General features: G+C 39.5%; 1 protein-coding gene across 3 annotated transcripts in view; it reads left to right on the top strand.

Annotated features, from left to right (window-relative positions):
• Window positions 1-23,678, top strand: part of P4ha1 (prolyl 4-hydroxylase subunit alpha 1) — a 51,304-nt gene that overhangs the window by 12,171 nt on the left and 15,455 nt on the right. For 2 of the 3 annotated variants that reach the window (XM_085842822.1, XM_021173714.3), the window contains 8 exons: window positions 1,675-1,777; window positions 3,935-4,031; window positions 7,299-7,450; window positions 10,098-10,235; window positions 14,712-14,951; window positions 16,985-17,181; window positions 18,674-18,850; window positions 20,916-20,986. In XM_085842822.1, the coding sequence (XP_085698948.1) occupies window positions 1,702-1,777; window positions 3,935-4,031; window positions 7,299-7,450; window positions 10,098-10,235; window positions 14,712-14,951; window positions 16,985-17,181; window positions 18,674-18,850; window positions 20,916-20,986 (1,148 nt within the window). In that variant the 5' untranslated portion in view covers window positions 1,675-1,701. Of the gene's footprint in view, window positions 1-1,674; window positions 1,778-3,934; window positions 4,032-7,298; window positions 7,451-10,097; window positions 10,236-14,711; window positions 14,952-16,984; window positions 17,182-18,673; window positions 18,851-20,915; window positions 20,987-21,934; window positions 22,006-23,678 lie in introns of all 3 variants that reach the window. The other variant, XM_021173713.3, reaches the window with a different exon arrangement.

A 23,678-nucleotide genomic window follows, 5' to 3' on the forward strand; every position in this document is an offset into this window, starting at 1 on the left:
AACCTGTGGTAGTAACTCACTCTGTTTAAAGCAATGAGAAAGCTTGTGTGTTTGGTAGGGGAGGAGGAAGAGTATAAGGCCAGTTAGTATGTAAAGCAAGGTGGAGCCTTTCAGTGGGTTCTCAATACCCTCTTTATGATGCACAGTCCTCACTGGAAAAGACTACTGGGGCAGAGGAAGCAGGAGGCAGGGTGTGAGAGGCTCTGTGGTTAGCAGACTGTGAAGACCAGAGTTCAGTGCCCCAAGTGCAGGTATTATGCCAAGGGGGTATGACAGGCTGGCTGCAGGGACTCCTGGCCACATGAGTGAGTTCTGGGTCTGGCTGAGAGAACCTGCCTCTCAGTAATGTAGATGAGTGATTAGGGAGATTCAGGCACCAACCTCAGCATATGCAGCTCACACATAAGAATGGAAAAAGAAAACAAAAGTTATCAAGAAGAGCTTTGCTACCAGGTTGAACATGGGGGGAGGGGGGAGTCACAGCTGTGTACAAGGCTTGGGTGGCTTTATTTGTTATTTTTCAACATAGAACACAGAAGTAAGAGAGAAAGTGTTCCCTTACCCCTTCCTAACAACAAAACAAAACAAAACAAAATCATAGCAAAACCTTTCTCCTCTAAAGCTAGCCCTCAAAGCTCTATCTTTAAGAGAAATTACTAGTTTAAATGTACAGAGCTCTTTTGGTATCCTCCACATCTTAAATGGCATTATGGGTACGGGTGTAGCTGAGTCGATACAGGACTGGCTTATGCTCTGGGTTTCATCTCCAGCACCACCTAAACAGGGCATGGTGGCACATACCTGAGATCCCAGTAATCAGTAGGATCGGAATTCACAGTTATCCTTGGCTATATAGTAAATTCAAGGCCAGTCTGGATACATGTGATCCTGTCTGAAACAAAAAAGAGCATAGCTTCATTCATGGTTAATTAATATACTAATGCAGTCCCATCTCTTTCATCATTCATGATTCAGCACTTTCACAGTTATGAAATAATCAGTTACCTTCCATTTTTATCACCTCCACAACTTCAAATATTAAAGTTTAGAACCATTCCTGGGAAAGATGGGTTAAGTTACAAATTTTAAGGATTAAAGTACTCTGATTTTTTTTCTTTTAAATCATTTCTAACATCTTTAAAGTGTATTGGTGATCTCTAAAGTATATTTTGTGAGACATTCATGTTTTAGAGCTAGACAAAGGGACAACATTTTCATACTAGATAAAAAGCCTCATCTGGGACTTGAGAGATGGCTCAGCTGTTAACACTTTCTGCTGTTCCGGAGGACCTGAGTTCTATTCTCAGCACTGTATCTAGTGGCTCTCAACTGCCTATAATTCCTGCTGTAGTGCCGGCATCTGATGCCTCTGCCCTCTGAGGACACCCACACTCATGTGTTCATCACTGCACACACACACACACACACACACACACACACACAGACACACCACAGACACACAAAATTAAGAATAATAAAAAGGAATTATTTTTAAAAAGCCACAACTGTTTAGTTGCTCTGCTTGTGATAATGGGAAAACAAGTGGGTTGAAGTTTTTCTATAGTATGGAGCATCTAAATTTATTAAAGTTATGAATTAGTTATTAAATTGATTTGTAAAAATTAACATCAATTCTAGGGGCAGCCTGGAAACTAATTATTGCTGTTCTTATAGGTGTGTGAACCTGTGAAGTGCCCCAAGATGATCTGGGTTGTTTTAATGATGGCGATTCTACTTCCTCAGTCTTTAGCCCATCCAGGGTTTTTTACGTCAATTGGTAAGTCTTAGGTTTTAACATTTTAAAATTTACATGCTTTAATATTTTTAAATTGGTAAAAAAAATGCACTATATTCCTGAAGATTAGCCTTGGTTTACTCCTTGCCTATTTAAAAGGGCCATTTTAAAAATTCCTTAATGGGGGGCTGGAGAGATAGCTCAGCAGTTAAGAGCACTAACTGCTCTTCCGAAGGTCCTGAGTTCAAATCCCAGAAACCACATGGTGGTTCACAACCATCCATAATGAGATCTGATGCCCTTTTCTAGGGTGTCTGTCTAAAAACAGCTACAGTATACTTACATATAATAAACAAATCTTTTAAAAATAAATTCCTCGATGCCTGCCTTTCTTTGTTCTTTAAGAAAGAAAGAGTTTACTGAGTCCTCTATAGGAGTACAGTGTGGGCAGTAGTTACGCACTCTCTGCCTTGGTTTCCTTTAAATTAATTTTTCCTGATTACAAAAGTGATATGTATTATGCTTAGAAACTTAGAAAAATTTTGAAAAGCATACCAAAAAAGTTAGTGATAGTTGGGGTATGGCAGCACCCAACTATGTATGACTTTAATCCCAGGACTGGAGGCAAAGGTAGACAGAGTGGGATGAGTTTGAGGTCAAGCATGGTCTTATACTGAGGTCCAGGCCAGCCAAGTCTACATAGTCAGACCCTGTTATAAACAAAACAAAACAAAAAAGAAAGCGATTAATCTCTACAAATAATTAATGCATATACATACCATTTTAATGCATAGATATATAGTTGCTCTGTACATTACTTTTGAATATGATTTTACTTCATTGTAAACGTGCTATTTTTTTTCCACACCATCATTTTAAAAAGTATTACACAAATAGTTCGTTGAAGCTGGGCAGTGCTGGTGCACTCTTTTAATCCCAGAACTTAGAGCAGAGGAGGTAGATCTTTGTGAGTTCAGAGACAGCTTGGTCTGCAGAGTGAGACCAGGACAGTCAGAGCTCTATCACTGGTCTGGCTTAAGGCTTTTGCTTCTGCTGCACTGTTAACACTGGGTCCTCAGCAGGACTCCTCTCGGATAGACTGTTGTTGCAGGATCATGGAGATCCTGCAGCTTTGGATCTGCAGGACTGACCCCTTCTCGAGCTCCAGCAGTTCATAGATGGGGTAGATGTTAGTGTGGATCAACTAAAGGCCATGGATCTTGGCCTGCATGGTAGCTGAGCTGGTCTGCCCACCAGCTCTCCCAAACCCACGCCACTAGGATGAGCTCTCTAGCATTGCTCTGACTAGTTCACCCAATGCTATAACTGGCTCTCATGCCCTCAGGCTGGTTCACCTACACCTAGGCTTGCAGGGCCACCTCTAGCATGCTGCCCAAGTAAGGTGTGGGAGCTTTCTCTTCTCTTCTCTTCTCTTCTCTTCTCTTCTCTTCTCTTCTTTTCTTTTCTTTTTTTGGTTTTGTGTAGCCCTGGCTGTCCTGAAACTCACTCTGTAGACCAGGCTGGCCTTGAACTCAGAAATCCGCCTGCGTCTGCCTCCCAAGTGCTGGGATTAAAGGCATATACCACCACTGCCCAGCGGCTTATTTCTTAAAAATAAATTTTAAAACTTTTGCAACTTTTTAAAGTGTGGATTTTTTTTTTTTTTTCCGAGACAGGGATTCTCTGTATAGCCCTGACTGTCCTGGAACTCACTCTAAATACCAGGCTGGCCTCGAACTCAGAAATCCTCCTGCCTCTGCCTCCCAAGTGCTGGGATTAAAGGCGTGTGTCACCACCACACAGCTGTAGATTTTTTTTTTAATTGATTAAAAATTTGATCCCAATTTATCTTGAAAACTAAAGATGAGCTATAAAAGCAGAGACAAAAAAGAAGAAACATTAATTCTAGTAAAGCACTGTTTTATTGTTTATTAATTTAGTTTGCAAATGAAAACACCATTTTCCAACATATTTTCAAGTTTGCAAAATTTATTAGTTCTAAAAACTAGAACCAGAACTCATTAGAATTTTATTTGGGTTTATCTGATAGGGAAAAAAAAGGAAGGAAGGAAGGAAAATGGTCCTTTACAACAGGCCTGTTCCATTCCAGTTAAATCTCCTACAGGATAAAAATCTTTCTAATGAATTCTAAGAGATTTATATTGATGAATATTTAATAACCTTCCTTTTCCTGTGTAGGTCAGATGACTGACTTGATCCATAATGAGAAAGACCTGGTGACATCACTAAAAGATTATATTAAAGCAGAAGAGGACAAGTTAGAGCAAATCAAAAAGTAAGTGTGTTTTCCTTACTACCGCTGTCTCTGTCTGGATGTTTTCACTCTTGCACTAAAGCATAGAGGGGAAATGAAAGCCAGGAAAGTGTCTAAAGCAGGAAGCCCAGGAACACAAGGGTTAGTCCTGGGTCAGGGTTGGTGTGTGTCAGCTTGTGGCCTAGGTATATGTACATGCATGTTTGCTGATGTACATGTACATGTGCATAGAGGCCAAAGGTTAACGTCAGATAACTTTCTCTAGTACTCTCTTTTTTTTTTTTTTTGAGACAGGGTATTGAATCTGGCAAGGCTAATTGACCACCAAGTTTCAGGAAACTTCTTGTTCCTACCACCCAGCTCTAGAATCACAGACAAACACTACTATTGGTGGGGGTGTTGGGATCTGAACTCAGTGTCCATCCTTGTGTGATAAACATTTTACCACTCGAACCATCTCCCTAGTACCTAGTTAGCTTTTTTATTATTGTGGCAAAGTAACTTAACAAAAACTTCTTGGAGGAAATAATTACTGTCTCACAGTTCAGATGTTCAAGTTTCATTTCATTCTAACTGAGCAGCTCAAATGGCAGTTAGGGAGCAGAGGTAGAGAATGGAGGGGTTGGCAGTCTTCCTTCCCAAGCCTGTGTAGGTGCTGACCACATTCAGGGTCAGTCTTCTCTGAAAACACGTTACAGACACACCCAAAGCCGACCCTTTAAGAGCTACTTTGTGGGCTGGAGAGATGGCTCAGTGGTTAAGAGCACTGGCTTCTCTTCTAGAAGTCCTGATGTCAATTCCCAGCAACCACATGGTGGCTCACAACCATCTGCAATGGGGTCTGATGCCCTCTTCTGGGGTGTCTGAAGAGAGCAATGGTATACTTATATACATAAAATTAAATAAATCATTTAAAAACAAAAAAGAACTTCTTTGTAATCTAATGATGCTGACTATCAAGATTAACTATCACAGTGTGGAAGAATATGAATGGATGAGGACATGGAAGCCCTGCTAGTATCTTTCATAATCTCTCCAATAAGCCACCTGCTAGAGCAGTTTTCCAGTTCAACTCGAGGGATTCCGCTGTAAATTTATAGGGACAAGTATGATTAGTCATATCTAATTTAAAAACCATGTGGTTTTTCTTGAATGTTAATTTTAGTGACTCAGGTTTGTAGTTAAACCTGACTTGAGAATTTGTACTTTGTTAAATGAATGCCTTAGTGTTAATGTATTAGGTTTTGAGACAGTCTTACTGTGTAGCCCTGGCCGGCCTGAAACACACTGAGATTGGCCTGCTCTACCTGTTGCATGCCGGGATTAAAGGTATGCACTACCCTGCTGAGTCCTGCATGGCCATGCAGAAGGAATGGCGTAACACAGTTCCCATCCCTGGAGCAGAGCAAGCAGGGCATAGACCTCCACTAGTGTTGATAGTTACTAGGCACGAGGCTTGTTTGTATAATAATGTGCATATTTTCATGTTCCTCCTTTGGGGAATGTTCTCCCTGCTAAGGTTAATGACTCCATGAAAATAAGAAACAGTGCGAGTCTGGGAGTTGAGGGTGTGTCCAGTTTTCCTGAGCAAAAATGGAAAATGTTGAGACCCCACAGCCCTTAAGGCTGTGGAAATGAACTCTTAAAAAACATGAGTTAAGAAAAAATTAGGATTTCTCAACTATGTAAAATATAAGGATGCGATATGAGTTATATGAGGGGCTTCATGTACCTAAAAGAACAGAGGCAGGTACACTATAAGCCAGCTTGTCAGAAAGATACAAAGAAAGGAGATAAAGAGGTTTAGGAAACTTTGGTCAGAAACACAAGACTTACTTCGAGACTTAACACAGCTCTCTTTTTCTAGAAGCTTTTTTGGCTTTGGTCAGAAAACATGAACTATCCAGAGAGCTTTTAGAATATTTCCTAGCATGAGAGAGATGTCTTAAGCAGAGAGCTATCCTGAGCAGACTGCAGAGCTGTCAGCTTGTACTTTGATTGTCTTTGTCGATTGGCTTCGAGTTGTTCTTTTGCTGCTCCCAAACACCCCTTCTTCAGAAACCCAGCTCCAAGCCAAGGCTGGCCCTGGGCACTAACCCACATGGCTCGTGGTTCTGTTTTAAAATCCATATTCTACATAGGGTGTAAAAATTTGCTGTAAATTAGCGCATAGTTGCACAGATGTGGTTCCAGCACTGGGAGTGGAGTCAGGAAGATCACAAATCGAAGGCCAGTCTAGACTGCACAATACAGTAAGACCTTGTCTCAAAAAGCAAAGCAACAGCAACAAAAATAATTAGTATGAATTAGGCAGGGCTCAGTGGCACACATCAGTACTTATTGCTACTCAAGGAGATGAAGCAGAGAGATTCTTGAGCCCAGAAATTCAAGGTTAGCCTGAATGGTAACAATGTGAGATCCAGTCCTTAAAAAGAAAGAAATATGTAAGGTGTTAGAGAGATGACTCAGCAATTAAGAGCTAAGCTTTCAAAGGCCTGAGGTTCAATTCCTAGTACTCACATAATGGCTCACAACTGTCTGTAACACCCCTTCTGGCTTCTTTGGGCACCAGGCATGCATGTGGCAAACATTCATTGATGCAGGCAAAATGCCATATGCTATACAGAACATAAAAATAAGAAAAAAGTAGAAAAAATTTTTAGAGCATAACATAAGTTGTTGTAAATATATACTTAGCAGAATTTAGGCAGGGACAGTTTATTTTTATTTTATTATAATAGTGATTTTTAGCTTTTGAGGGCTTATGGGGATCAAAATTTTCAGTGATTAAATTTTAGCGCTTGTCTGAGATGAGATTCCATTTGGGAGAAACAGTCTAAAACAAAAAAGTTGTATTTTGATTCATTGTTAGGTTTTTTTTTTCTTCTGTATGATGTGTTTTAGAGAGGCTTTATATTTTTACTTTAAAATGAAGTTATAGGCAATAGTTTTAAGTGAAAAGCTTATAATTAGTCTCATTTCCCAAGTATTTTACTTAATTGATTCTTTTCCTTGGTGCACTCTTTTTTTGTGAGGTGGGGAGGGACTCACTATGTAGACCAGGCTAGCCTTGAATTTACAGAGACCTACTTGTCTTTGCCCCCTGAGTGCTGGGGTTCAAAGCATGTGCCACGCTCGGATGGGTAGGGAAATGGGGAGGAGTTGGGGGAAGGGAAAGCATAATCAGAATATATTGTTTGAAAAAAAAAGTCTATTTTCAGAAACAAAAAAAAGCATGTGCAACCATGCCTGGCTTTTAGTACACACTTTTATGTCTGATATCTATAGATGGGCAGAAAAGTTAGACCGGCTAACGAGTACAGCAACAAAAGACCCAGAGGGGTTTGTTGGGCATCCTGTAAACGCATTCAAGTTAATGAAACGTCTGAACACTGAGTGGAGTGAGTTGGAGAATCTGATCCTCAAGGACATGTCGGATGGTAAGTGTAAAGGGGTGGGGAGACGGAAAGCTGACTCGGGTCCCAAGTGCATCACGTGCCTGTGACGTAACTGAAGTATTCACGTGTGTTTGCTTTGACTAGAAATTGAAATCTGGAGCATTTGATCTAAAAAAAAAAAAGTAACTTCTAATATTTGTGATAACGTGGTTAATTTTACCTTTTGATCTTCAGAAATGATTAGATTTTTGACATATAACTTCATTTCTAAGGGCAAAAACAATGGGAGTTGTGTTACAAAGAGGAGTTAGCTGTGTTCTACCCAGGGTTTTGTGATTAGGGTTATTTTTCTTAATGTTGGCAATCATTTAAAACACTGATGCTACAGACATCAATCCTCAAAAGCTTTTGTACATGAAATAATAAAACTAGTTGAAGTGTTGGTGTTCTAGATCTCAACAAACACAGAAAACTAAGTCTGGAGCTTGAGGAGGTAGAGGGATTATGTAGTGTACAACAGAAGCACAAGGATTACTTGAATGGTTGCTGACTGCTTAAAAAAAAAAAAAGAAGAAGAAGAAAAGATGCAAGCTACACTATCTGTGTAGTGCTCTGTAGAGTGCATGCCAGTGTTGGTGAGCAGTAGGGCTGCCATAGTCTCTTAATCCAAGGTGCTCACAGCCACAGCTCCAAAATGCCAAGTGGAAAACTTGAAAAATGGTAAGATTTAAGTTTTGTGGCTCTCCAACTGGTGAGATGAACTCTCCAGTTTCCCTGCTGGGATTTGAGGCCCCATGTTTGTTTGCAGCATGCCCCTGCCCTGAGTCCTTAGCCCTCTGTTTAAGTAACATGTGTTGGAGCACACATGGTCCATAAGTGCAGGCTTTAAGATGCTGCAGTTTGGATGTGTCCTCATAAGTGAAAGGTCTTGACCTAGAACTGAAGGAAAACTGTGTAGACGTTGCTGAGGTTCCTGGTACGATTAGGTCTCACGTTCATTAAATTGTGATGGAAAAAGAAGTTGTTTATAGTTTTCCTTTTGCACCTTAGATTACAATAGCTCTAGCCACACTGCATCATGAGCACCTTGGTTAGCTAGAAAACATACTGAGCATTCGGGTGTGTGTGTGTGTGTAGAAAAAAAAAACTTATCTTTAAAGTTCTGGTACCATCCATGCTCCCTTCCAAATACTAAAAGTATTGCATGTGTCTCCTGTGGGTAAGGAGGAAACACTACTACCTATAGGACCATGAAAAGTAATGGCATATGCTTGTGGGTACTAATTTACCATAAGCAGGTTTTCCCATGTATTAACACCCTGAGAACAGTTAAAAGGAAATACACCTTTTGTTTCTCCTACACTCTATACTCACTCTCTCTGTCTCTGTCTCTGTCTCTGTCTCTGTGTCTCTCTCAAGTAATGACCTGTAGTTCTTTTATAATGTGAACCTTGAGACTTTGGCAATTTTTCTGTGTGTTAGTCAATTCATAATTACACACACACACACACATATAAAATCACATATACATTTTTCTTTTTTTAACTTAAGGAGAAAAAGAACTTAAGCAACATATTTGGTTTTGTTTTGATTCATGAGAAACATAGGGGCCAGGTGGAGTGGCTTACGCCTTCAATCCCAGTACTCAAGTGGCAGAGGTAGTCAGGTCTCTGTGAGGTTGAGGTCACCCTGGTCTAGTAAGACCTTGTCTTGGACAAAAATTAAAAGAAAAAAGAAACTATTATAGTCTTCTGTAAAACTTGCTTGTAGGATTTCTTGTGGCAATTGTTAGAGTTGGCTTAAAGTAGAAAATATTGATAGGAGTGCCAGTGTCCTTTCAGTTAGCTGTTCATGTGTGTAATTCCACTAATTTAACTAATACCGGATACTTACTGATCGAAGGACATGTAGCTGATAGTCAGTTAATGAAAGTCTTTACAGTGCTGACATTTGTGTTATTAAATTTAAACCACATTTTGATAATTTTTTTAAGGAGTGTTCTTAATCCATTCTCCTTAAGGGATATATCGTTCTTAAAGTAATTTATTTGTTAGTTTGATTTTACTATGTTTTATATAAATCCCATAGTGTTTATATCTGTCAGGAAAAGGTGCATTTAGACAGGTACTCTACCATTGATCTCTATCGGCCAGCTTTGTATTTCTGTTTCTGTGTCTCTGTATTTTTTAGACAGGATCTCACTGTGTAGCACTAGCTGGCCTGGAACCCACAGACTGTACCTGCCTCCACCTCTGCATGCTGACTGAAGGCATGTGCCAACATGCCTTGCTTCCTTGGGCATTTAATACAGTCTCGTGTGTTCTAGATTGCCTGGCATGTTTGTCATCCTCTTGTCCTTGTAGTTCTTGGTTCAGAGGTGTGTGCTACTATTCTGGCCTCTGGGTGGGTTTGGGTTTTTTCTCTTTTGATTGTTTTTCCTTGTTATTTTGTATAATAACAATTACTATTAGTAATTAATATTAGTAGTGACTATTAGTAGTTTGATCTTACTAATATGGATGTGATTTTTGCAGTGACCTCACATTGCTTACATTTGAATGGGACTAGGTATTGAAGTTAATGGTCTGTTCCATCTCTGTGTTTTTTTCTTGTAAATATAGAAATTTCATGGTAAGGTAGAAAACTGCTAAGATATTTTTTATACTCAATTTTTTTTTTCTATTTCAAGGCTTCATCTCTAACCTAACCATTCAGAGGCAGTACTTCCCTAATGATGAAGATCAGGTTGGAGCTGCTAAAGCTCTGTTCCGTCTGCAAGACACCTACAATCTGGACACCAATACCATCTCAAAGGGGAATCTCCCAGGTAAGTGGACGCTTCCATCCGTGGATATATTTGTCACTTAGCTGCTCTTCAGCCCACAAGGAAAATAATTTTTTTTCATTAATTAATTTATTTATTCACTTTACATCTCAATATCCTCACCTCCTTCTCAGTCGTCCCTTCACACAGCTCCTTCCCCATGCCCCCATATAAAATCATATAATATGATTTTATAGCAGGATCCCCTGCAATCCAGGCTGGCCTCAAACTCAAGTTCATGGCAGTCCCTCCTGTTTTCGCCTGCTGAGTCTGGGATTACAGGTGTATACTATTATACCTGCCTTTTGATCTTAATGGTTTTAAACTGTAGCTTTTATTTGTTTATGTATTGTTTGTTTTGTTTTTTGGAGACAGTGGCTCTCATTTTAGTCCTGGATGGCTTGGAATTCACAGAGATCTACCTGTGTCTGCCTCCTGAGAACAACCTAAGGAAGGAATTTTAGTATATAAGAAAACCTAATTTTTCCGGTATTTTAGAACATCCGCTATTTCTTAAATGATTTGTATATGAAACTATAATCATCAAAATGTTTATAAGCTAAGATGTTCAGAATATGAACAGGTATTAAAAGGTTCTGTAGTATGAAACTGAAGAGATGGCTCAGTGGTTAAGAGCAGTGGCTGCTCTTGCAGAGGACTTGGGTTAAATTCCTAGCACACACACTATAACTATCTGTAATTCCAGTTCCAGGGGATCAAATGCCTTTTTCTGGCTTCTATATGTACTGTGCACATATGTGATACATAAGCACACATGTGGGCAGAACACACATACACATATTCCTTTTTAATTTAAAAGAAAGTTCTATAGTACGAAGCAATCTATTAAATATAGTACAAGTTGCATTTGACTTTATGGTAATTTGCTTCTGTCACTGTCTTTCATTATTACTGGAGAAATAAAAGTGTTGCCTCTGGTCAGACTGAAATTGGTTTTCTCAGTAACAAAAGAAGACAGATGGTTATTGAGGAAGATGCTTTTTGTGCATCTCTCTTCATCTGGGATAAGCCCTGGGAAGGTAAATTTAATATAATATGTTAAGTAAGTTTTTAACATAAACTGGAAAACTTGCATAAGTATTCAGATTTATGTATTTTATTTTCTGTTTCTATTAGCACTACGTCAGAACATTTGATAAGATTATAACATTTAAAAGCCGGGCATGGTGGCGCATGCCTTTAATCCCAGCACTCGGGAGGCAGAGGCAGGCAGATTTCTTAGTTCGAGGCCAGCCTGGTCTACAAAGTGAGTTCCAGGACAACCAGGGCTATACAGAGAAACCCTGTCTCAAAAAACAAAACAAAACAAAACAAAACAAAACAAACAAACAACAAACAAACAAAAAGATTATAACATTTAAAAATTGATTTCTGGTTTACAACCCCACATTTAATAGATATTAATTACATCATGTGTGCAGTTATTAAGGTCGTTCCAAAGATATCGTAAGACAATACCTTTGTCAACTAAGGCACTTAGATAACAATACAGTGAATGCCTGTATATAGAGAGCCTGCCGTTCAGCTAAGTAACAGGAACTTTGTATGGCTTCACTCACAGTTCCAGTGGGACACGCATGAGTTAGGAATGGGATTTGGTTTGCGAGAGTGGTGAGACAGGAAGCTAGAGCGGTAAGCACACCATCTTTTAGGGACTTGTGTTATTTCTCCCTTTTTCTTGCCTGTTTGTTCCCTTCACACCCACTATGGAATGTCCTCATTTTCAGATGCTGTTGATTTTATTTTTAATTTGTTTTCCAAAACCCAATTCCCAGAAATCTTTCTGTAATAATTCTGAGTAGATCAGAATCACTTTACCAAAGCAGAATAGCAGAGGATATTCTGCGCTTTAGCTTACTCATAGGGCACTGCCGGGATACTGGGTCAGTTACAGAGTGTTACTGTGCTGTTTGTGTGTGTTGACGTGTGCGTTCCCCTAATGTGCTTTCTTTGCATGGCCCCCAAACACTCAGTGTTGCTGACTCATGAGCTCAGTTTAGACCTATACCAGTAGCACAGTAACGAAGGTGAAACTTTAATATGATTCTTTGCTTTCTGGAAGTATATCACATTAAACTATGAAGAAGTTAGGATTTTGATATCTGCCTTGTTTAAATATGTCCCCTGCCAATTCCAACTATTGAAACTTTATTGCCATGCACTTGAGACCAGCCTGGGTTCATAACAGGTATCAGACCATACAGGAATTGTTTCTTTTATCAGTTTTTTGGTGAGTAGACGAGTCTCTGGGCTTGCCTGTTGGGGATTGTCTTCATTACAGATTGAGGTAGGAAGACCTGCCCACTGTAGGTGGATTCATTCCCTTACAAGGATAATGTGTAAATTTAACAGGAGTGTTTTGCTTGCCACTTTAATTTTTTTAATTGAAAGTACGTTTTTTTCCATACAGTATATTATGATTATTGTTTCTCATCCCCCAGCTGCTCCAAGATCCTCCCTACTTCCCGACCTACCCAAATCCACATCCTCTTTCTCTTAACCAGTAGAATACAGACAGACATCTAAAAAAAATTAAATAAAAACAAACCAAAATAGGACAAAACAGGTGGACTAAGAGCCACCCCTCCCCCTAAAGAACAAGAAACACATACAGACTGAGACGTACACATTCACACACATACAGACTGAGACGTACACATTCACACACATATAAAACTCATAAAAACAAAATTGGAAACCATAACATAGAAGCAAAAGATCTGTATGGTTAAAAAAAAATGCAAGTCCAGACCGAGCATTATGAGGGGAAAATAACCTCCAGGAATACCACTGAGTTCCTTTGTGTTGGCCATCCACAGCTGGGTGTGGGGTCTGCCCATAGTGTTTGTATACCCAGTGAGAGAGACTCCAGTGGAGAAAACCCCCTCTGTTTTCTCCTCCTTTCCCTCCCCCTCCCTGTTTGATTCTCCCATTGCAGTTGTCTTTGCCCTGCCCCCACCCCGCCCACTGCCTATTCATCCACTTCTTATCTATGCTTTCTCTCCTTCCTCCCCCTAGTCTTGTGCTCTGTGCTTACACAGACTTCTTAGCTAATATAATCAGATACATATCACATTTGTCCTTTGGGGGCTGGATTACCTCACTCAGGATAATTTTTTTTCCCTAGCTCTTTCCATTTACCTGTGAATTTTTTTCACAGCTGGGTAGTGTACTACATTTTCTTTAGTCATGCGTCTGTTAATGGACATCTGTTCCATTCTGGCTATTAGGAACAGAGCAGCAATGAGCATGGTTGAGCAAGTGTCCCTGTAGTAGGATGTAGAATCCTTCGGGCATACGCTGAGTGGAAATAATACCCACAAGGAGTAGATGACAAGAAATAATCAAACACAGGGATAAAATCAATAACATAGAAACAACAGAAGCAAAAAAAAAAAAAAAAAAAAAAAAAAGCAATACAAAGAATCCGTGAAAGAAGGAGTTGGTTCTGATTAGTAAACCCTTAATCAAATTGACTAAGAGAGCGAGATCCAGATTACGAAAGTGAGAGCCAAGGGCTGATACCCATGGGTCCCGAGGAGTCTTTGAAGAAGAGCCTGCTCGGCTGTTTGCTTTTCTTTCTCTTCCACTCTCTGCTCATCTCTTGCTAGAGCGTCCCTTAAGCATAAGATAGATAGCTCATTTTTGTTGTTGCTTTTGAGACAGATACAAGATATAATTCCTGCTGTGCTATAGTATACTTTAACTTAATCCACGTCTCATTTTGGTAACTTCATATGCTTCATATATACTGGATAAATGAAAACACATACCTGCTCAGTAACCTGTACTCAGATGTTAATGATGATGTAATAATAATAATAATGTAACATATGCTAACATATGCTAACATATGCTAACATATGCTGCGAGATTTTATCTAAGCCTGTGTTCTTCTTAAATTTTTTTTACATTTATTGATCCGTGTATGTGTGTGCTGTATGGGTTCTGTGGCATGCATGTGGAAGTCAGGACAATTTGTGGAGTGGATTCTCTGCTTCCACTGTGAGTTTTAGTGATGAACCTCATGACTTCCTGCCAAGCATGTCACTGACCTCAGGCCCTTTAGGCGCCTTCCCTGTCCCAGCTATGCAATTCTTATTATGCTATGTTATTCTGTCTGTTTGTGAAATTAGGCTAATTTTTGCTCTGTTAATCTACTTACTATTTGAGACAGGGTCACTCTATATAGCTCTGACAGTCCAGGAACTAGACCGGGCTGGCCTTGACTTCACAGAGAACTCACTGCCTGCCTTTGCTTCCTGAGTGCTGGGATAAAGGTGTGTGCTAACACACCCAGCTGATTTTTGCTTTTTTTACAACTAAACAAATATTCCAATGTTCAAATGAAAGTGAAGTAATATTTGGAGAGCTATGTAACGCTATATAGTTCACTATGGAGATTGCTAATGCTCTGGGCGTTTGTTTGTTTGTTTGTTTGTTTGTTTGTTTTTGTAGGAGTGCAACACAAGTCTTTCCTGTCAGCCGAGGACTGCTTTGAGCTGGGCAAAGTGGCCTACACAGAGGCAGATTATTACCACACAGAGCTGTGGATGGAGCAGGCTCTGACGCAGCTGGAGGAGGGAGAGCTGTCTACTGTGGATAAAGTCTCTGTTCTGGATTACCTGAGCTACGCGGTGTACCAGCAGGGAGACCTGGATAAGGCGCTTCTGCTCACCAAGAGGCTTCTCGAGCTAGGTCTGTTATCTGGCCTGACTTACAGTGGCTTCTCTGGGTGTCTGTCTTATCTGCATATTCACTTGTTCTTCCCACCACAGTCAGCCATGTGCTAGCTACAAAAAGTCTACAAGACAGATATATGTTGTTCCCAGATCAAACAGTAACTGAAGTTTCACACAATATACCACAATGCTTGTTGTGTTCTCTGATGGTTTTTCTCCGGGAATTTAAAAAATTGGAACTAGCCAAGCAATTGTGGTGCATTCCTTGAATCTCTAGCACTTGGGAGGCAGAGGCAGGAGGATCTCTGTGAGTTCGAGGCCATCCTGATCTACTTAGTAAGTTCCAGGACAGCCAGGACTACACAGTGATACCTTGCCTCAAAAACAAAACAAAACAACATTGAGTAAATAAGAACTAGATCAAGCGTAGATGAAGACTCAGTTGACAATGCTTACGTACCGCGTGGTAACTCCCAGCCACTTTCCTTTGAGGGACATTACTGCTTTGTTGCATTTCATAGTCAAATGTTAGAAAAATGATATGAGAATTAAACAACAACAAAAACGGTCTGTGTGTATGTAGGTGTATCACGTGTGTGTATTGATCACCAAGGCCAGACAGAAGAGGGTGTCCCATCCCTTGAAAGCATGTGGGTGCTGGAACCCTGGCCCTTCTCAAGAGCAACAAGTGCTCTCAACCTCTGAGCCATTTCTCTAACTGCCCAAATATCTTGATTTCCACCCCAAGATATACTATGCTGCAATCTTCAGAATGTATAAAATGATGAATTCAGGCAGCCTTTGATACATTGTGAAGAAAGGATATTTAATAAATATTTTTATGATTAATTAAGATGATAGATGTTAGGAAAGTGAGACTGCTCAGAAAGATTGATCATCTGAAAATGAACTTTATGATAATTGATTTATTTCTTAGTTAGATAATGAATCAAGATATTAATTCAAATAACATTTGTTTTCCTGTTCTGTTTTTCTATTGATTTAAATTATACTTTGTATTCAATATAGAAAATGTTATTAATATAGAAAAAGAGGAATCAACTATTTTTGTTTCGTTATAATGTATATTCCCTTTTCTATACACTTTTCTCTCTTCCAAAATTAGGCTTTTATTATATATATTATGTGCATAATTTATGTATTATCAACATACATTGTGAGCAGTTTCAGAAGAACTAGAAATACTTTATAAACTAGTACTTTAGTGCCACAAGTGATGTCTCTAACTTCCTGTTCTTTTGTTTCTGTCTGTGTGTGGTTGGTTTTTCCTTACTAAAAGGTAGCTAAAAATTATCAGTAGCAATTTCTGAGGCAGTTAGTGGATTGTGACATATTTGAAAATTATATATTCAGTTTCCTTTTTTCTTCTTACTTGGAAATGTGGAGCTTAAGTCTACTCAGCCCTCAGATGTATGTTTTTCTGCGCTTGGCAGTGGTGAGAATTGGTTATGAAGTGGGTTCAATTTGTCTCGGATCTATCATAGTGATTACTTTGGAGCCACAAAATTATCTTTTCACCATTACTTACAATACACAGCTGAAGAAGGACTTCTTTTCTTTTCTTTTTTTCCTAGACAGTGTTTTTCTGTGTGTCCCTGGCTGTCCTAGAACTCACTTAGCTTAGGCTGGCCTTGAACTAAGAGATCCTCCTGTCTTTGCCTCCTCAATTCTGGAAGTAAAGGCATGCCTAGCCACCCCCAGCTGAATAAGACTCTAAACTAAACATTGTTCTGGGGCTGATTAGTAAAGTTCTCAAAGCAGAAGCAGTAATTGGTGCCTGAAGATACAGACCTGTTCTGTCACCAGAACTGTTTCTGTACAGGGCAGCGTGTGCTCTGATTGACTGGATGGCACTGCTTTGTATCTTGTTTTGGCACTAATTACTTTGGCACTATTAGTGCCTCCTTTCTCAAAGGCATCTTAATTAGAAGATAAATCTTATGTAATATAAACTGTTTATATTGCTCTTTTCTGATGATGGAACAACTGTAAACTTGCCTATGTCCACACTTTATTTCTCTTTCTTAGATCCTGAACATCAGAGAGCTAATGGTAACTTAGTATATTTTGAGTATATAATGAGTAAAGAAAAAGATGCCAATAAGTCTGCTTCGGGTGACCAATCTGATCAGAAAACTACACCAAAGAAAAAAGGGATTGCTGTGGATTACCTGCCAGAGAGACAGAAGTACGAAATGCTGTGCCGTGGGGAGGGTATCAAAATGGTAAAGTGGAAAAAGTCAATTGTGTGTATGTGTGTGTGTGTGCTGCTGTGTGGGGATGTGTCTGTGTTTGTATCTAGTCCTGGAGCGATTCAAAGCTTTGTATATTATAGTCTCTGTGGTAAAATCAGAATGACTGCACAAAATAGTGTGCTGTGTGCCTACTGCAGGTGAAAATGCATCGCTGTGCATGCGCTACACACTGTTCCCCAAATAACTGATAGTGGAACATTGTTAAAGTTCATTTTTTTTTCTCTACCAAGGAACTAAACTTAGCCTTTCTGTTTTGACGTCGAATAGTGTTATCAGCCTAATCACTAATTGCAGATGTACATTGCACCATTGTGGACATGTCCACAGTCTGATTCCTAGCAAAAAGTGTTTGCTTTTACTTGGGAGCTAGTGAGCCATGTGAGAATAAGTAGACTTTGTCAGACTCCTTCAACTTCCTCACTCATGTCATCTCTAAAGTGTAGCATATGTGCTAGGCACCTTCCTGTCATTGAGAAAGTGCTCAAGAAAGACAGCTTTCAAAGGAGGGGAGCTTTATTTTGGCTCACAGGTTCAAGTTGTCAAGTCCCTAATCCATCCCATTGACTGGAATGAGCCCATGGCCAGGCAGGACATCTTGGAGAGGGTTTGTGTTGGAGCTGAACTACTGATCCACAGCCACTTGGAAGCAGAAGCAACAGGGACGGGATTCACAGTGTCACCTTCTGAGCACACCCCAACAACCTTCCCTTAAGCCCATTTCTTAAAAACTCTGCCACCTACCAACCACACTGCAGGCTAGAGACCAAGCTGAGAATTTAGGATCAATCTAGATGCAAGCTCTAATAATACATACCTTTTAGAGATAAGAACTCAAACTGGCTAGAAGACATTATCATATCTTTACACAGTTGTAGAAGTGACATAATAATCAAATGTCTAGTTAGTTGCAGATTTCCAGTGGTGAACTGTGTCTGTCTATCTGTTTTGGAAACCCAGGCTGTCCTATATGGAGGATTATTGGCTTGAAATTCAGCGTCTTATTCATCATGGAAGTTTGACCTTCTGCTTGTTATTGAGGCATCTCTCTTCCCCAGAAAGTTCTCTTTTATTTTCTTCAGTGCTGGGGATTGAACCCAGGGCCTTTGATATGAGATAACCACTCTGTGCCCCAAATCCTAAGAATCAGTGATGACATTTTAAAGATCCTAAATGTGTGTTGGTTTGATGCAGAACCTGTACTGGGCACTGCTGCTTTGTGTGTAGTTCCAAAGGTCATCTGTGTATGTGTACACACATCATCATTATTGTTGCAGAGATCGTCTGTGCATGTGTACACACATCATCATTGTTGTTGCAGGGTCATTTGTGTGTGTGTAAGCTCGTATGTGTGTATATGTGTGTGCATGTGTGCACATACAAACATCGTTATTGTTTCTAACAGATGTACGAATGGACACTGAGTTGCTGTTCTAACACGTTTTATTACTTTCTTTGTACGCAGACTCCCCGGAGACAGAAAAGACTGTTCTGCCGCTACCATGATGGGAACCGGAATCCTAAGTTCATCCTGGCCCCAGTCAAGCAGGAGGACGAGTGGGACAAGCCCCGGATTATCCGTTTCCATGACATCATCTCTGACGCGGAGATTGAGATTGTCAAAGACTTAGCAAAACCAAGGGTAACTTTTTCTTCTCAGTTTACCAGATATGTGTGTTAATCTTTTAATTTGCAAGGATAACAGGAAGGATAACTGGGGTGGCTGTAACTTTAGATGGTTTTAACTGTTACTGCCTCAACACAACAGTGTTAACTTAGAGTTTACACTAGTTGTCTTGGTTTGTTATCAACACAAGTAACATATCCTGTAGCTGGGCTTGAAACAGTGAGTAGTGAGCACCATAGATATGTGTTCATACACAAAGAGTCAGCAGTTTGCTGTCTCACTGGAAGACCTTTGCACATGTCGTAGCTCTCAGTACCACTCAGAGCTCAATTTTTTCATACCTAGTATTTTTTTTATCTGAATGAATACTCCAAGTATTGTAATTTTCCTTTAGACATAATAATAGTAGAAAAGTATAATTAGGAACAGATATTTTGCTAGTTTTAAAATAGTATTATAGTTTACTAATTTTAGTTTATTATTATTGTGTTAAATTTTTCTTTTATGTGTATGGGTGTTTTGTTTGCATGTGTGTCTGGACCATGTGCATGCAGTGCCCATGGAGGTCAGAGTGGGTTAGATCCTCTGGGACAGGATTTCTGTGTTCTGCCTGCAGTGCAGGGAATCCAACCTTGGTGCTCTGCAAACAAGTGCTCCAAGCTGCTGAGCCATCTCTCCAGCCCTCGTAATCTGTGTTAATAAGAAAAGTAGTTGAATGTGAATTATGCCAAATTCTATCTACACTTTCAGTGTTTGTCATAGAAACTTGTCTTTTGTGTGAGAGTGGAGAGTGGAGACTACCTCTCTGCCCTTACCTTTTCCTAGCATCTTGTTCTTTAAGACAGTACTTCTTATTAAAGATAAAATGTAAACTTTTGTAGACATTATTAAATACATTCCGATTATTAGTTTTTCTTCCATAACATGTCAGATTGATCTGTTTCTATAAAGGCTGAGGTAGTAAATGTGCTAGAGGGCTTTGTCATCTGTGTGGTCTCTTGTCACGACTGCTCAGCTCTGCCATCTGGTGTAAAGGCAGCCAAAGAAAATAGGAAAATAAATGAGGTGGTTATGGTACAATCAAGATTTTATTTCTAAAAGCTGATGGCAGTTTATTTGGCTAGTGGGTTTGCTGGCCAGGTGTGTACATACTTAGATAAATTTCAAAGTTTTTTTAAGTGTTATTATTTTCCAAATTAACACTTTTTTTTTCTTAAATTGTGTAGTTTTTGTGATGCAATGGGTGCTGTCCAGGGATCTAGCAAATCTGCTGCCAAGCAGAAAACCTCTTAAAAATCATTCCATATTTTCTCATTCTCTTTAGAATTCCTAACCCACTCCTTTATTTATAGTCAGACCCAGTTTACCAGTATTTCTTGGTAGAATCTTTGTTAAGGATTCACTTTTGAGATGGAAGGCCTCAGGCTTCATAGGAAATGTTTTAGTTGTGATTATTTTTGAGCAGTAAATTTAAAAAGTTAATTTTTCTGTTATTTCAGCATCAACCTCCCATTTAATTTTTTTTTTCTCTTGGCTGTCAGCATTTCTGTTAAGACTATGCATTCCTTTTACCTGCATGGCTATGGAAAGGCTGTTTTACTGTACATACTGTTAAGTACACACTTTCTCTTGAAAAGAGGAAAGAATGGCCTTAAAATAAGTTTTAAACAATATTGGGACCCTCTAATCATGTTGTCACGAGTCACAATCTGAGGTTTTAGAGTCTATGATTAATTAGTTGCAAATGGCCATTCTTATAATATCAATGGTACTTTGCGTTTTAGAACCTTTTCTTTATGTTATCAATGTTCTATCCTACTGAAGAAATTAATTCCAACCTTTTCTGTTTGTGTGACCTCTATTCATGCAGTGAAAAGCAAGTAAAATAGTTTTTAAGAAACATAAAACTAACTGGCTTTCAAGGCGCAACACAAGGTGATTGGAAGGGTATTGAGTTATTTTCTATTCACCCTCTTTTGTTTAAAGAAGAAAGAAAAGAAAACCCAGCATTCTGGCTGGTTAGGGAAATGTGATCATTTTTTGTCTTGTAATGCAACTGTTCTGACGGTTGGCTTCACAGCTGAGGCGAGCCACCATTTCAAACCCAGTAACAGGAGCCTTGGAGACGGTACATTACAGAATTAGCAAAAGGTAAGATTGGATGCCACATATTTTCCTCCTAACGAGTGTTTTGAACATCCTACCAGAATTCTTCTTAACCGAAGTGGATCGTCTCCAGTCTCCAGCTCAAGTGGCCGTCATACACTCCAGAGCAGTGCATGAATGAGTGCTTGTGTTTCACAGGCTTTCCCTTGACTAGAAGTTCTGTTTTTAATCTCTGATTGGTCTCAAGTTTCAGGAACTAAGTGCATTGTCATGATCAGGTATTAAACACTCAGGAAATTTCCTGGTCCTTTTTATTTCCCTTTGTTGTGAGCATGTTAAATTAAGAAAAAAAAAAAGAAGCAGTGTGTTCACCCAGGGTGGTGTGCTGCACACACGCCCTCCCCTGTGGTGATTGTCTGCTGTTGTCTTTTGCCTCCAGGCTGTCCTTGTCATATGGAGTAATCTGGTCTGAAGTTTTTTATTCAAAAAACAAAAAACAAAAACCAAGCCACTGGCCCACAAGATGGCTATGGAAAGAGCAGCTGTGCTTCTGAGCTCAGCCTTCCAAATCACTTCCTACCTCCGTTGACTTGGATGGTTTAGAGAAAAACCAGCTTGTCTTGATGAAAGTTTCAAAACAATCAACTAATTTAGAAAACTTGTTGATCTATATTTGAAGCATTATACTTCTAGACTTAGGAGAGCTCCTGTGAAACCCACTGCTGCAGATCACTGACATACACACGCCTCAAAGGGTTTTAGTCTTAAAAAAGTGAAAGGACAATAAATACATTTACAGTCGGATTTTCTCCGGACGGACGAACAAGTGGCTCTTCTTGCCACCTTTCTGAGTGTTTTACGATTCGAACCATTCCCCACCAGGCAGACCAATCAATCCTTCCAATCACCTGTGGCTTGGCAAAACAGAGAACAAAGCCCAGAGACAGCCTGCTGGAGTGTAAGCCTTGTCCTTTCTCTTTTTTCTTTTTGTAGCTGAGCCGAGCTACAGTACATGACCCTGAGACGGGGAAATTGACCACAGCACAGTACAGAGTATCTAAGAGGTAAGGGAGAATGGACAGAACTTGAGGCATATTTGGAGTGCTCTTTCCTGAGGATCTGATTTTGACCATCTTTATATGATACAGTTTCTAAGACCTAGATTTCAGATGAAGCTTTTGGTATCTGTGCTTGATTTTCACGATGGACAGATCCAGGCAGTTCCATGCATTTCCTAGTCATTGACTAGTATACAGTGAATGCCTGGGGAAGCTCTAGCAGTGCTAACCGATAGGGAAGAACTTCTAAAAGGCTCTGCCCAGAGCAAGACCCAAGGCAAACTGCCGTGATGCTGGGGCTATATGGGTCACTAGTAGCTGTTGAAGAAATGTCTAGAAGGACAAAGAAGCTACTACAAGTCAGTTTAAAATCCCTTGCTTTTAGCAACATTTAGAAGTAACTTTTAGAGTTAACCATGGTGCAACTCCAGCTGCATAACTCAGAGTTAGGGGCTGAGTGAGTTAGTATAGCATTGACCTCTCTGTTGGCTCACGGGATAAAGGCTGCTCAGATCACAGTGAAAACAGGAATGTCATTGCACTGAATTGTTTTATTCTAACCCTAAGTAATATTTTTCCACAGATGCAACAATTACAGAAATAATCTTGTTATAAACATTTAATTTTACACATTGCCCATCTTGTTATTTATATTGGTAATAATTGCTCAATCAATTGCTTAGATTAATGTGTATAATAATAGTTGAAACAACTCAATCAGAAGCTACTATTTTTTGAAATTGTTTTAAAGGTGTTTTGTGATGAGTGTGTATGAGTCTGGGTGTGTGCATGGTACAGTGGGCTCGTGGAGGTCAGAAGGTCTCTGCATCTGTGAGTCTGTTCTCCACTTTCACCTTGTTGAAGCATGGTCTTGCTTTCTATGTGTGCTATGCTGTGCACTGAGGCCTGCTGGACCCTGAGGTTCCAGGTGATCGAGTCTCCTCTCATCTTTGCATAGGAGGGCTAGAATTACAGACATTTTGTTTTGTTTCATTTTTTTGAGACAAAGATTCTCTACATAGACCAGGTTGACCTCGAACTCACAGAGATCTGCCTCCCTCTGTCTCTCAAGTGCTACGATTAAAGGCACAAACCACCACTGCCTGACCAGATGTGGGTTTTGTTTGCTTGCTTGTTTGTTTTTATGGAGATGGAACTCAGGTTTTCATGGTATGATCTTGTATCTGAGCTACTTTGCTAGCCCTAAAGATATTATTTTTAACATGAGCATTTATGTAACAGGAAATATAAATTTTTTGTACTAGAAAACTACAATGTGATGAATGTACTTTTGGTGTAAAGTTAGAACTCTGGATTAAGATTTCTCCATATCAATATTTTTGATATTAAAACTTTGTTCATAAAAGAATGGGAATGGGTGGGTAGGGAAGTGGGGGGCGCTATGGGGGACTTTAGGGATAGCATTGGAAATGTAATTGAGGAAAATATGCAATAAAAATATTAAAAATCAAAAAAAATAAAAATAAAAATAAAAATGTACCATCAAAAAAAAAAAAAAAAAAAAACTTTGTTCATATATATTTTTCCTTTTTGGGGGGGGGGTTACTTTGTAGTACTGGGCGTTGAACCTAGGGCTTCTAGCTGGGCAAGCACTGTACCACTGAAATATGTTCCCTGTCTAAGGTCTAAGGTGTAGCCCAAGTTAGCATGTGACTTGA

This window comes from Mus caroli, unplaced genomic scaffold (genome assembly GCF_978045245.1).
Source record: "Mus caroli unplaced genomic scaffold, Mus_caroli_1 scaffold_9, whole genome shotgun sequence".
NCBI lineage: Eukaryota > Metazoa > Chordata > Mammalia > Rodentia > Muridae > Mus > Mus caroli.